At 43.6% G+C, this 13,892-nt stretch overlaps 2 protein-coding genes across 3 annotated transcripts; one reads left to right on the top strand and one right to left on the bottom strand.

The window, feature by feature from the left end:
• The first annotated feature begins 4,041 nt into the window (after positions 1–4,041).
• erlec1 (endoplasmic reticulum lectin 1) lies at positions 4,042–9,640 on the top strand. Of its 2 annotated transcripts, none has more exons than XM_062401217.1 (14): positions 4,042–4,364; positions 4,520–4,624; positions 5,528–5,608; positions 5,768–5,845; positions 5,938–6,001; positions 6,117–6,163; positions 6,262–6,485; positions 6,640–6,772; positions 6,876–7,040; positions 7,123–7,182; positions 7,932–8,056; positions 8,134–8,211; positions 8,359–8,434; positions 8,741–9,640. In XM_062401217.1, the coding sequence occupies exons 1-14, from the start codon at positions 4,224–4,226 to the stop codon at positions 8,810–8,812; spliced, it is 1,449 nt and encodes a 482-aa protein (XP_062257201.1). In that variant the 5' UTR covers positions 4,042–4,223; the 3' UTR covers positions 8,813–9,640. The 2 variants fall into 2 exon arrangements, with proteins under 2 accessions (XP_062257201.1, XP_062257200.1); XM_062401216.1 differs by having other exon boundaries at positions 6,640–6,781.
• An 877-nt stretch (positions 9,641–10,517) lies between these two features.
• On the bottom strand, positions 10,518–13,451 carry gpr75 (G protein-coupled receptor 75). The gene is made up of 2 exons (XM_062401287.1): positions 13,165–13,451; positions 10,518–12,872 (listed from the first exon to the last, which is right to left on the bottom strand). Exon 2 carries the CDS (start codon positions 12,733–12,735, stop codon positions 11,086–11,088), a length of 1,650 nt encoding a protein of 549 aa, XP_062257271.1. The 5' UTR covers positions 12,736–12,872; positions 13,165–13,451; the 3' UTR covers positions 10,518–11,085.
• Between the last annotated feature and the right edge of the window lie 441 nt (positions 13,452–13,892).

Here is a 13,892-nt window from a genome sequence, read left to right as displayed (position 1 = left end):
ACCTGACATCTTCCATGGGTATTTTTGGGTTACAGCTCTGGTGATATCTTAATTTCGCTGGAGACCTTCAAATGCCACAATTCATTTCTCCCTTCTCCCTTTGGAATGATGTTATTACGGTTTGGGAGATGACAGTTGTATCAATTATGCATTAGGTAAGAGTGTGTGGAAGGCATCTATGCAAATGAAGTTCGCCCCATGGGTGGCAGTGGAAATAAATGAAAAATGCTGCTTTCAAAGTGGTGAGTTCAGTTAAGTTCCTGCCAGTCAGGCTCCGAATAAATCTGTGAGGAGGAGACGCTGAAGGAGGTCTGACCCTCTCCCACTGGCTGTATCTCCATCACGGCTTTGAGACGTTCACTGATGCCACTGTAAAGGACATTTCATACATGACAGCAGGCAAAATAACTGTCCTTTGGGAAATATGCAGCATTTAGTGAAATTCTTCTGTGGGGTAGTAAACTTGTTATGACGCATTGAATGATCAGTACGAGTACTTTCATTTGTAAAATGGAAAAATCTGTTGAAAGTGAAAAGTGTGACATTTTTTGAAATATTCTTTTCTTTCATGGGTTGAAATTAGAAAATAAATACCACTCTCAAGTCTATGCTAAATGTGAACCAGTTAGCTAAGCATAGTAGACTTGAGGTGCAAAAGAAACTTAAGATATGTCCAAATCTAATATATCTGCCAACTAGCAGCTCTAAAACTCACAAATTAAAATGTCATATTTCATATGTTTAATCTGTTCAACAACATATTTACAAATTTTCAGCCTTACGTTAGCTGGCCCCCATTTTTCATTCTCTGTGCTAAGCTAAGCTAATAAAATAAGCCATTTCCATCGTCCCCTTTTAAAAACCGAATATGCTTATTTTCCAGAATATTGTTGTTTAAACAAGAAAATCTCAACCTATGGTCAAGTAACTAAATCTGTAGTTCCCAAAAGCATCTCATTGTCTCATTGAGCTTAGTTTAAAGAAGGTAATAAAACAGATGATCAAACCGCTTGATACCTAATTTGCTGAGGAAGACTGTGTTGTGATTAAAAGCTCCTGAAAATGCCAGGAAGAAGCCCTTGAGTCAAAAGCATTTTCTCGACTGTTTCAAAGGTGTTGCATGAGCCTGGGCACTTAGGGCTGTTTAACCTTGTCATGTCTGGACCTCTTAACTTTTCAGTCCTGACCAAAATGTGTGAAAGTGCCTTAAGCCACTGTCCGGGCCGATGGATCAAAATGTATTTTCTCAGTCAGACCAGTCAATGTCAACTGTAGGTGTAGTCCACTTAGATGATGACAACAGGAAAAACGTACATCATACATAATTATTTACTGCGCCCCCTAAATCGTAGCATGAATCTAAAACTAAGGGAATCAAATGTAAAGAATGAAACAAGGATATGAACCTTAGTCCAGAGTTGAGTTTAGTTTTAAACCCTCTGTTGTTTATCAAATACACCTAGAATTGACACAGGAAGTAAAGAAATAAGCCTGTTGAAACATATCATAACTCAAAATAACAGTTACTAATGAACCAAATCCATCTATTTATCCATCTGTTTATCTGTCTATGTATCTACAGTTGTGTGGTTCATCCAGAAACATATAACAGCCGTATGTAGTGTGTACATAGGAGTCAGATGTGACTAGAGGCTGTATGTGAAGAGCAGTGCTGCAGAGGGTGGATGATGTAGTGGGATGTTCTCTCTCTTATATCCTTCTCTGTTCCTCCAGATCCCCTTCTCCGTCTAATCTTCTCACTCTTTGTTTCAAAATCTCTCCTACAATCTCTCTCCCTTCTCCCGGCCCAGCTGGCTCTCACATTATTACACCAACAGCTCCACCAACAGGTGGGTAAAGGTCCGTCTCAGGTTTTCACGCCTCCATGTTTCCATCAGTCCAAGGAGCCTTCCATATTTATCTCTGAGAGTGAAATGCAACACCACACATTTTCAAGGTCCAAGTTTAAAATTTTGTTTCCATGTGAACGGTTCAGGTGGGTGAGGAACTTATTTATTGTCATTCAGCACACAGCACTGCTGAATCAACAGGGTCAGAGGATAAAAAGAGTAAGGACCCCGCAGACTGGCGCAGAGCTGCTCTCGCCATCGCGTCTATGTAAGTCAGCCAACATGATACCCAGGAAATGCTCAGTCAATCACAGCAGGATCAGCTATTCACTAGATATACCTGTCTCCTTGCACTGTGTACCCTGTACAACACTCCGCTCCATATACTGGAACACTTACTTCACATCATATGTGATATGTGTTAATATAAACCATATTGACACTATCTATCATTTTATACAATAATATTGTCTTTTGCACACTCTGTCTACATATTCTTACACTCATAGTATATTATATTATCTATTGTATAGTCAAATACTTATATTTATACCTCTACTATATATCATATCATATTATATCAAACTCTTTGTATATTATTTGTATATATGAGTCTATATACACATATTTCTACATGTGTACATATTATTATTATTACATTTACTATTATTATTATATATACTGTTGCTGCCATTATTACTATATACTGCTATTATATTGGTATAATTACTATCATATATAAATATATATTATGTTATATTATATACAATATATACTGTACTATTTGTATATACTGTCTAACATTAATATTACCAGCATATCATCAGTACTATTACCATCATCTTGCCACTGCACCTTATCCACCTATTTATCTTGTGTTTCTGTTTTTATTCTTTCTACCTCTAATATTTTTTATTTTATTCTATTGTATTGTATATTATTGTATTCAAATGTACCGGCTGCTATGACGACTTAATTTCCTTTCGGGGATGAATAAAGTAATCTATCTATCTATCTATCTATCTATCTATCTATCTATCTATACCCTCCATCATCAAGCTACTGCATGCAGTCCTTATAAAAATAAGTGGGAAACACCATGAAAAACATCAGTCCTGTGTGTTTGCAGGAACAGACACAGTTCAAATTTCTATATCCGTCCACTGGGAGGCAGAGTTGAGGAGATGTGATATTATTTTGTGCCCTCTTCATATGGGAACCCTTCTCATGCATTTAAACTCAACAGGAGCCAAACGCTTCAGGCGAGCTGTGGTCTGCATTCGGTCACAGCTTTATGAGAACTGCTCTCACCAGAGGATGATGTGGTTAAAGTAAGCATGACGGTGGAAAAAGAAAACAACAAGAAAATGTACTGACTAAGAGATTTCAGATACATGTGTATTTAAAATATTGATTTTTCTTCTTACAGCCATAGCCATTAAATATCAGGCTTAAAGACATTGCAATTTTAAGATATGTTATTACATTCAAGATGTTAGGCCAGTTGGGAAAGAAGTAATCACATCCTATAGAAAAAGTATCAATTCGCAGTTTCAAAGTACTACAAAAATACTACCAAAATTCCAAGTTCAATCAAATTATGTTTGTAAAGTAGTTATACTACAGTAACATGGCCCCTGTGGTGAGTATATTATATTATCATAATAATGACACCACAGTAGCAGTATGGAGGAATTTTATGTTTTATTTACTGATGTTTATTTTACATTTGAAGAAGGAGTCACAAGTTACTTTAATTGTATTGGATTTGGCTGCAATGCTGTTTATCCCTGAAACACCTGCCCCTCAATCGGCATAATTGTGAGTAGATAATGAGACTTTTACTGTAAGGCTACACATCTTAATCTGAAATGTAATTGTAAAAAATGTCCTAAATACAAGTATAACATTTTCCTCTGACATGTATCGAAGTAGAGGAACAGAGCAGCATGACATGGAAATGATCAGCCTGATGCAGCAGTGTGTTTTGGAAATAATTGGAATTGGTCTAATTTGTCCTTCCTTGACTTCCAGTGTGTAGAGATTAAAAGGTTTAACTCATTTAAAAACAATTCTCTTAATTTAATAACACGTTTACATCAATACCTCCCCTGGCCTCTAGAGAGCGCTGTTGTAATTCCGGCCGGACGCAGAGGCGGAACTCGACGTGGCAAGCAAACAGTTGACTTCCTGTGTTTTGTACCGTATTGACATCCGTCTCCCGCAGTCTCACCGCCGACAAACCGGACCTGCTCGGACTTTGCTGCGGCTCTTACCTCAGTCCTCAGGCCGGTGTTGGTGCGAGCGGAGGCGGCTGCTGCGGTGCATGAGGAGCGGGCGGCGCTGAGGAGCCTCGCAGCCGGGACAGGAGCGATGACGGCTGGGCTGCTCTTGGTGGTGGTCGGGGGGCTGCTGGAGGTCTGCGGCGGCGTGTCGGCGAACAGGGGAGGCTACCCTTCATTCACAGACGAAATCCCCTTTAAAATCACCTGGCCAGACGCTGAGTTCACACTGGTATGACTCATACTTTAGTTAAAGGGGAGAATGTCGTGTATGGTGATGAGGGGGGGATGTGACAGTCACCTGTGCAGCAGCAGCTTCCTTTATGTTCACAGTCTGCTTCCTCTTTCTTTCACACCCTGACCGATAGTGTTCTCTTTGCATTTCAGCCAACTTCCGGTGCACTTTACCGCGAGGATAACTTTGTCATTATGACGACGACAGAGAAGGAGAAGTACAAGTGTCTGCTGCCCTCCCTGACAGGTGGAGATGAGGTGAGCAACACCAACCACAGCATCTCACACCGGTTCAGGAAACTGGTGGTCTGAACATAGGTCGATGAGACTGGGCAAAGAAGCACACGTTTACCCCACTTTGTTCCAGAGTATACTTAATCCTCTACAGGTCTACATACTTTATAATTACATTAAATGTTACAAAATATTATGAGACTCAACTATGCCTCTTTGTTCCTTAAACAGCATAAGCATCAGTCTTATTTTCAATTTACTTTATTTGTAAAAAAGCACTAAATCACATTTTATTTATTATCTCAAGGCACTGTTCGTAGTAAAGAAGACGGATTAGCCAATAGAGCATCAGGGATGGTGTTGCCGAATTTGGCACTGACGCCTCACATGACCAGTTGGATCTTCCTGTGAGGAGTTGGCATGTTTTTCCCCACATCAACTAGAACAAGTGAAACAAAGGTTTCAAGGCTCAGTGTGTGAGATTTAGGTGGAAGGGATCTATCAGCAGAATTTGAATTAAAAATAATTCTAGTGATGTTTTCACTGGTGTGTTTCATCTAAACTGTACAAAATTGTTGTTTTCCTTACACTAGAATTGGCCCTTTATATTGTCAATATTTATCTTTACGGGAGCCCCCATGTTTTTTACAGTAGCCCAGACTGGACAGACTAAGCACCTTTTTATTTTTTATGACAACTGAAAGCTACCACAGGTTTTCTTTCATGTTTGGAAGGAGAGGTGGAGGTGAGGGCTTTCAGCTGCAACATGCAACTTCACCACTAGATGTCACTAAATTCTACACACTGAACCTTAAAGTACTGATTAAAAAAAGACAGGACTTCTTCTGAATTTTACGCCATGTTTCCATTGAATTACGCCATAGAAGCCTCTTGTTGTCATTTGCTCGGTGTCTATTGTTGTGTTAGGATAACAGAAAGGAGTACGCTGGGCCCAGTCCGGGTGACTTGCTGGAGCCGCTGTTCAAACGAAGCAGCTGCTCTTACAGGGTGAGACCTCCAGGTTTATTTTCCACGTCAATCTAATTTCCCTACTTCTCTCAGTAGAGAAACTGAAACTATGGAATTCATGCTACACGAACAGAGCATAACTAAAAACCTAAAGTCTCTCACGACTCTTAACTCGCTCTTGATCTTCTAATATTGCAGATAGAGTCGTACTGGACATATGAGGTTTGCCATGGAAAGCACATACGACAGTATCATGAAGAGAAGGAGACTGGTCAGGTCAGTGGTTTGACTCAGTGGTTTGACTCTGTAAGTTAACTTTCAGATGTCAGCAATGAGTGTAATGAAGCTGACTACATGTGTTTCCACAGAAAATTAGTGTTCAAGAATACTTCCTTGGAAATCAAGCACAGAAGAGCCAGTCAACAGAGACAGGTGAGTTTCTTTGCGAGTGGAATTTACTGATATATTGTGTGTATATAATTTTAACATGTTATTGCATGTATCAGTTTTTCTTTGTTGTACTAAAGCTGGGAATTTATTGTTTCAGATAAAGTGGAAGAGGCAGAGGACGTCAAATCAACAGCTGAAAAAGAAGTTAGTAAAATAATGACACTTTTCCAACCATCCCAATTTGCTAGGCCAGATGTCGGTTCTCAAGTTTGTTGCCTCTTTTCTTTTTTTCCTCTGTCCAGGTGCCCTCTAAGAACATAGAAGGTCAGCTCACTCCCTACTTCTCGCTGGAGATGGGGAACGGGACTCCCTGCGTGTTGAAGCAGGACGAGCCTCGCTCCACGTCGGTGCTGTACGTGTGTCACCCTGAGGCCAAGCACGAGATCCTGTCTGTGGCTGAAGTCACAACCTGTGAATATGAGGTGGTGGTGTTGACACCACTGCTTTGTGCTCACCCAAAATACAGGTAGGCCTCTGTAAAGAATTTCTGTTTGGGGAATTTTTGTAATGGATTTTTTAGTCGTCCCTGATTGTCGAGATTCTACTGAAATATACTGTCGACTAGGTGAGATTCTTGTGCATATTTCACTGTTTGCAAACTTGTATTGTTTTCCCGGCAGGTTTAAGTCGTCCCCGGTGAACGCCATCTACTGTCAGGCTCTGGCGGGCTCCCCTATGCGACCTCAGCGGCTCGAACAGCTGGACAAGGAGCGAGAGCAGAACCTTAGACTGCCTTTCAGCGCCACCACCGAGGTCAGAGAGGTGAGCCGTCAACTAAGCGGTCACTGAGGGGAACATGGATTCTGTGTGAACCCACAACCACAGGCTGTTTCATATCTTTGACTTGTTATTGCAGGAGGAGGCGACGCCACCAGTGAGGGAGGAGGCCTTCACCTCCTCTCACAAACCCATCACGGTCGGAGGGCAGACTCAAGTCACTGTGGGCACCACTCACATCTCTCGATTGACAGATGACCAGCTCATCAAGGAGTTCCTCAGTGGCGTGTACTGTCTGCATGGGGTGAGCCATGTTCATCTCCAGCACAACAGTAGTTTAACATAAATTATTCATCGATAAATAATCATCTTAATGTGTGTTTCAGGGAGTAGGTTGGTGGAAATATGAATTCTGTTATGGAAGGCACGTCCATCAGTACCATGAGGTAAGGGCCCTGCTTTTCTGTGTGTGTTTAAGTGGAAGCTCGGCATATCATGTTTTTAAAAAATCTAATCAAATGCACTTCCACTATAAGCTGTTAAACCTACCAGGTACTTTCTCAATCGATAGATCTGCCAATCATGGTTTAGATTGAACGTTTCATCTATCAAAATGTCTGGATGTAGAGGCTTTTTTCGAACTTTTCTATGTTTCCTTCAGCATAAAGTGCTGCTTTCATTATTTAATAATACTAAATGACTTGATGAGTCATTGTTGCAGTTCTCCTCGGCTGTCATGCATTGATTTTTGGGAGCCAATGCCCACACCGATATGAGGGATTAAAACATTTCAGAAACCAATTAATCAGTCGATATTTATGACTTAAGATGTCATCATTAAACCTTTATGACAGAAATTAAATGGAGGTTTGTTGTTTTTACAGTTTAACCATAAACTTAATTATAAAAAAGGAAATGCTAATAAACCAAAAGTTTAGAGCATGAATCAGGAAAATGAATATTCTTTTCATGAAAATGTAAACTTAATATATATTACTACACATATTTTTACGCATTTTTCATTCTGTGAAATCAAAGTTTTCATCTTGGTGCATATCAGCAAACAGATACTGATATGTCTGTGAAATGCTCATGTATACAATATTATCAGCCAAACGATGAATTGATCGGTCTCTAGTTTTTAAAATGTTTTATACCATTTGGTCAGTGATGAGCAAGTAACTTGGTTCCTCAGGATAAAGAGCAGGGGAAGAACATTGTCGTGGTGGGGAACTGGAACACAGAGGAACACGCCGAGTGGGCCAAGAAGAATGTTGCCAGATCCTACCAGCTCAAAGATGATGGCGTGCAGAAAGTCAAGTATGTCGTTCACACTTCTGAACTCTAACCTGGATGCAAGCTGAGATGAATTATTCATTGTTTCTGATCTGTGACAGGTTGGTATCCCACTTCTATGGCCACGGGGATCTTTGCGATATGACAGGGAAGCCCAGGCAGGTCATCGTCAAGCTCAAGTGAGTAAACTAGTCATCTGGGAGCATTGGGAGGGGTCGTGGCCACAACACCAGTTCAGTGGTATTGCCAGAGTTAACGCATGAGTAAGACGATACCCAAATGTCCCAGTGCTGATTCACCCATCTCACTTCTATTCCCTGCGTCAGATGCAAAGAGTCAGAGTCTCCACATGCCGTCACTGTCTATATGCTGGAGCCTCAGACTTGTCAGTACATCCTTGGGGTGAGTTCTCGATTACCCAGTGAGTCACAGTCACTGGAAATACACACACACACATGTTTAGGTTAACTCTGAACCTTAGTTGAAGTACAACCTCTTATGTACATTTTCAGAGCTTGACTTAATGTTCAGTTTTGTATTTATATGTTTTCAAGTCTGTCTATCAAGTAGTTTTTCATACACTGTAATGACTGTCATGGTAAATGAAAGGGACCAGATGTTCCAATATCCAGCTGTACTGGCTGTAAAGGACTTCAGCAAGGATCATTGGCTTTACATCCATTCTGACATCTCTACTATTCCCTCTAGGTCGAGTCTCCAGTCATATGCAGGATTCTGGACACTGCAGATGAATATGGACTTCTGTCGCTCTCCAGCTAAACTGACCAACACCATGTGACAGCGACGGCACATAAAGGACAGGAAGAGGACACACAGAGAGAGATATGCGCTTCAAAAGAGGGAGGGCACCCAGGTCTAAACGGAAGAGGAAGAGCGATGCCCATGACACTGCGCTGAAAGCCCAAATCAAGATCCAACATAAGTTAAACTTGATGCCGAGGCTGGACTTCATGTAGCACAGCAGCTCGACCCCCGGCTTCACCTGGGCGATAGACAATGCTACTATCTCAGTCCAATCCAGCAGCAGGTCCAGCTCAGATCTTTGTGGAAATACAGAGAAACGGTGCCGAGGCCTCCACTCCACAAGGCAGTGGATTCATTGCCTGTCCTTATTAGTCTATGCTTCACTTTATGTTGATTAATAGCAAGTTAATTTAGTTATGAATCAGGGGATTCATAACTATCAGGGGAATCAACAATTATCATGGTGGTTTTATGGTCTTTGAGTTCTGTATTTGCGTGTGCGCGTGTGTGTCCTTGCGTGCTAGTGTGTGTGTTTTTGTGCGTGTGTGTGTGCGCGCATTCAAGTGATTAGTGGTTTGACTGTTGCACTTTGTATTTGTAGATATGAGAGAAAGCAGGTCTTATACTGCTCTTGCTGCAGCGTGAGTTTGTTGCCGTGTTAATTTGCAGGATGAATAATGTGAGTGGTTGATTTAAGTTTCGTTTCGGCTGGTAGGATGTACAGAATGTGAAAGTGTGTGTGCAAATATGAAAACACACACCGGGATCATGGTCACTGCTGTATCACAGAGATGAAAACCAATGCGTTTGAAGGAAAGAATAAAACTGAAACTTGAAACCTCATTAAGCGTCTTGAATTATCAAACAATTGCAATTATTTGGCTCAACTGAAATAGGTACATTCAGATTTTTTTGGTTTATGAAGTAATGTTGCCTTAATAAAACATGATATCTGACTAAAGGAGATCCACTAAGTCTCCACCAGGGGGTGCTGACACTAGTATAATCACTTGTGGGAATTTAATTATGGACAGAAAACAACTGAGACTGTAAAAGAATCATTGAAACAGAACGTCCTATTGACTCTGAGAAGTGGAACCAGAGCCACTGCAGTTGTGGGCCTTCCCAGTGTTAATTAAAACCAATGACAAATAGCAGACTGACTCTGAAATGAGGGTTTGTGAAACTCGAGGAATCTTCATGTGCAACTTCGCTAAATGAAGAGAAGATCTCCACCTTTTCTCATTCTGAAAGCTGAAATTATCTTCTGAGGCAGATTTGCAGGAACATTTCAATAGAAAAAGAAAATATTTGAGGCGAACACCTCCACCAAGGCTCAACAGTCCCCTTAAGAATAACCACATTTAAATCTACTTAATCTAGTTTGATTTGGATCTGCACAAAATCGCCCACACTCATAAATATCAGTCCCTTAAACATGTCTTTTCATTAAGCTGCGTTAATTATTCCCTGAGAAATCGAGAGAAATTGAAAAGCGTAACTTCCAACCCCCCCGTTTGCTGTATATCCAGAAATAATAAGTTTAAAATAATATTTGAAGAAGCACCTGTGAACGTTTGACATTTTTTCTGTCAAAATAACTATGAAGATGAACAAATGGGTTCAGCAGTTATCAGAGAAGCTTCCGATTGATTTTCTGTCATTGGGTTTATCAGCCCCCCCTTTTTATCCCGTTAAAACAGTGAAAGCACAGATCTGCTGCACTTGCCAAACATTTATTGTTTTAAAAAGTGTATGAGGTTCACAAATACATTTTCTTTTTAAGAAGCAAAAAGTCCATCAAAGTGCAACCACATGCCGTCAACATCCACGTGTGGGCCTGTGCAGGGTTCACAGCAGCTGAGACCAGCGACTTCAGCCAAAGGCTCTGAAGCAGTGAGACCAGCCACAGCAGCCGGTCGCTGCAGTGACAAACTACAGTCTTGGGTTATAGTGGCACATGCGTGCACAACGCAGCGGCAGATTTAGGTGAAAAATTCATGTGTTCAAGAAAAGAAGAAAGTTAATTCAGTAACATTCAATTACTTTTTATAACAGACACTTTCATTGCAGAAATCTCTTGCATGTTTTCATGGCAAAGCTTATGACTGGTTCTGTAAATGTTCCACTCAAGAAAACTTGACATGTACGTCCACTGTAAAAGAGAACTACAGATTAATAACGATTCCAGATACATAAATCGGATGCTGTCCATATTCCTCTTTTGATTCACATTTTATTTGAAGCCAGGGTGAGATCGTCCAAACTCTTGTTGGGCATCTCTCTGATCAGACTGAGGGAATGGGAATCTGTTGCACTGAGGTGCTCTCAAAGTCTTGTAGTGCGTCCTGGTGAGTGTGGTAGTGCATGGCTACATACGACTTGGCAAAGGCAAAAGTCTGAGAGCTGACAGGCTGCAGGCTGGTGGGGGAGCTGGGCCCTGCAGAGGGACTGCTGTTGTATATGCTGTAGTAGGGCTCGATGCGGGTGTTGATGGGTGTGGAGGTGCTCGGCGGGCGGGGTTTGCGAGCACCTGTGGCTCTTGGACTACCGCCGCAGTCCCTGGAGTGACTGGGCCCACAGGCCTGGTCCACTAGCCTCCTCTGTGGCTTGGGAGACAGCACGTAGGCCGAGTTGGTTTCATGATGGGAGGATTTATTGCGATTGACTTCCAGGCTGCCCTTCCCCATCGCATGCAGACGAGTCTTTTGCTTGCAACAGAGAAAGCCCAGCGCCGCCCACTGGATACAGCACAGCACGCGGCGGCGGAGGCCCGCGCTGTTGCGTGAGTACACAAAGGGGTTGATGCCCGACTTGAGAAAAATTAGCACAAAGCCGCACAGTTCAAACTGGTAATGTGCAAAGCTGCTTTCTGGTGACAAAACATCCTGTGCCAGTGAAACCCCCATTGGCAAGCAGCACAACAGCACAGAGAACACTATAACAACACAGGTGACCACCGCCTTGGAGTCTTTGGCTGTGGCTGTGGCCAAGTTGACCGTAGACACCAGCTGACAGCAGGTGGCTCCTACGGCAGCACCAGGGACCAGAGGGTGGCCACTCCGGTTTGCGTACGAGTGTATCTGAACATTCTGCAGTTTGTTGTAAGTCTGGTTGCGGTACAGAGAGGGGCCTTGGACGGCACACTGCATGCTCTCGAAGCCTGCTGCAATGAGAGGCGGAGGGGGCGGAGGGCATGTGGCATCTACTGTGATGATGGGGCATTTCCTCACTTGAGCATTCTTCCTCAGGGTTTGCGCGATCATAAGATAGGATACAGACACCACGGCCACACAGAAGGCAAAGTCTGCCAGGTAGACATACAACACAACCCTCGCCTGTCCACCTCCCAGGCCGAAGTGGGGCAAGCAGGGCCCATCTCTGTGCGGGTACGCCCTCATGGTCAGGAGGGCAGCCATGGTGAAGCTGGAGGTCCACAGCAGGGCGGTGAGGACCAGCGTGCGGGGTAAGGAGGCGGTGCGGTTGGGCTGCTGCCCCAAAACCATGCGAAGCCTGTGCAGGGCGATGACAGCCACCGTCTCCAGGGACATGATGATGAAGCCCGAGCTGGTCAGGTGGAAGGCAAAGCAGAAGCTCCTCGACACGCCGTCCCCGCCGCCCGCGTCCAGGAAGAGCACCAGGGCAAACATGGGAGCCGTCACGCAGCAAATGAACAAGTCGCAGAAGGACAGGTTGAGGATCATGAAGTCGAAGTTGGTGCGGAACTTACGGAACGCCGGGTCGAAGAAGGACAGGAACACCACAAGGTTCCCGTAGGAGCCCAGGCAGAAGATGAAGACCAGGAGCAGGGAGCAGAAGGTCAGGGTGGCCGTGTGGATCACGGCCCAGCCGGACGGCATGTGGTGGCCCAGGGTGCCATTGACGGACTGATGTCTCGGCACATCCACCAGGTCTGACGGCGTGACAGTGGTGTTCATGGTATTGTTGGCGGTTTATAGGAGTCCCACAGTCATCGGCTTCAACACTATTCCTTTATGTGGAAGGAGAACATGATGATCAGAGGATCTGCTGCCTCCGTCACTGCTGCTGCTGCTGCTGCCACCTCGGCCGAGCGCTGCAAAGGATACAGAGTCGTACATTAGCTCTTACACCGTGCAGCAGATCGTAGCTGGTCATCTGGAGCAGTGACTTAACGTTGAGTGCAAGCCGGTGCATATTGAAAAATAAAGCCGAGGTACACAACACAGCTTCTGTAGCTATGCACCACCGCATCTGGCCAATTATGCCTGGTACCCACCTCCCCAGCCCCCTCCTCCTTCCTCCTGCAGAAAGCCACAGGAATCATGCACATCGCCGTGATTTCTAACCCATGCACACGATGTTTCCACGTGAAGGATGAAACGTACCTCCTGGGATCAGTCGTGTGTCCGTCATCGTGGTCAAAGCAGTGAGTGCTCGCACTGTGGTTTACGGGAAGCGGAGGGAGAAGCCCACATGCAGCAGCTCATCCAGAAACGCAGAGAGACAACATGTCTACCCACATGTCAGCGTCGTTCTCACAGCACAGCCTCGAACAGATGATAGCCTCATACTCGGTCTTTTTTTTTCTCTCCCTCTCTCGGCTGGCGGTGCGTCCGCTCGTCCACAGGAGCCGCTGGACCCGCACCGAGCAGGAGGAGGGTGAAGTCACCGCCTACGTGTGTGTGAGCGGCGGTTTGGCGCTAGAGCATCGGTGTGTGGCGGCTGACGCCTCCGCGAACACTCGGGATTAAAACGAGCGTTAAAAGGACATTTTGCCCTCGGTTCGTTCTTCACGGTAAAACGATGAGAAACAGACCATAATCACAGCGTCTCTGTCACACGTCACACGCCGCAGCCGATCAGTTGCCTCACCATGGCAACACGAGCCACTTCAGCCTCTCTCCATCAGTCTCGATATTTCAGTTCGATAAGGAATCGAACACAAGTTCTGATATTGTTACTGTAAAGGTGGTGAGATTTAATCTGCTGAAATACACAATTATTTGTTTCTATTTGTATTACTTAGTGGATAAGAACATAAAGGATCTGTTAAATACTTTATTCTGTAATATTTAACATGTTTACATGTACACTTATAAACATTTAATATATA

The sequence above is a fragment of the Platichthys flesus genome, chromosome 12 (genome assembly GCF_949316205.1).
Source record: "Platichthys flesus chromosome 12, fPlaFle2.1, whole genome shotgun sequence".
Lineage (NCBI taxonomy): Eukaryota > Metazoa > Chordata > Actinopteri > Pleuronectiformes > Pleuronectidae > Platichthys > Platichthys flesus.
Note: the sequence above shows the minus strand (reverse complement) of the source record. Positions and strands in the feature narration are given on the sequence as shown.

What these genes read in the sequence shown, in the direction of transcription:
- erlec1 (XM_062401216.1), top strand. Translation starts at nt 4,224, where the DNA reads ATGACGGCTGGGCTGCTCTTGGTGGTGGTCGGGGGGCTGCTGGAGGTC. An exon ending in AAGAGAAGGAGACTGGTCAG is followed by an intron (nt 5,846 to 5,937) that starts GTCAGTGGTTTG and finishes GTGTTTCCACAG; the next exon opens with AAAATTAGTGTTCAAGAATA. An exon ending in TGTGCTCACCCAAAATACAG is followed by an intron (nt 6,486 to 6,639) that starts GTAGGCCTCTGT and finishes TTTTCCCGGCAG; the next exon opens with GTTTAAGTCGTCCCCGGTGA.
- gpr75 (XM_062401287.1), bottom strand. Translation starts at nt 12,735, where the DNA reads ATGAACACCACTGTCACGCCGTCAGACCTGGTGGATGTGCCGAGACAT.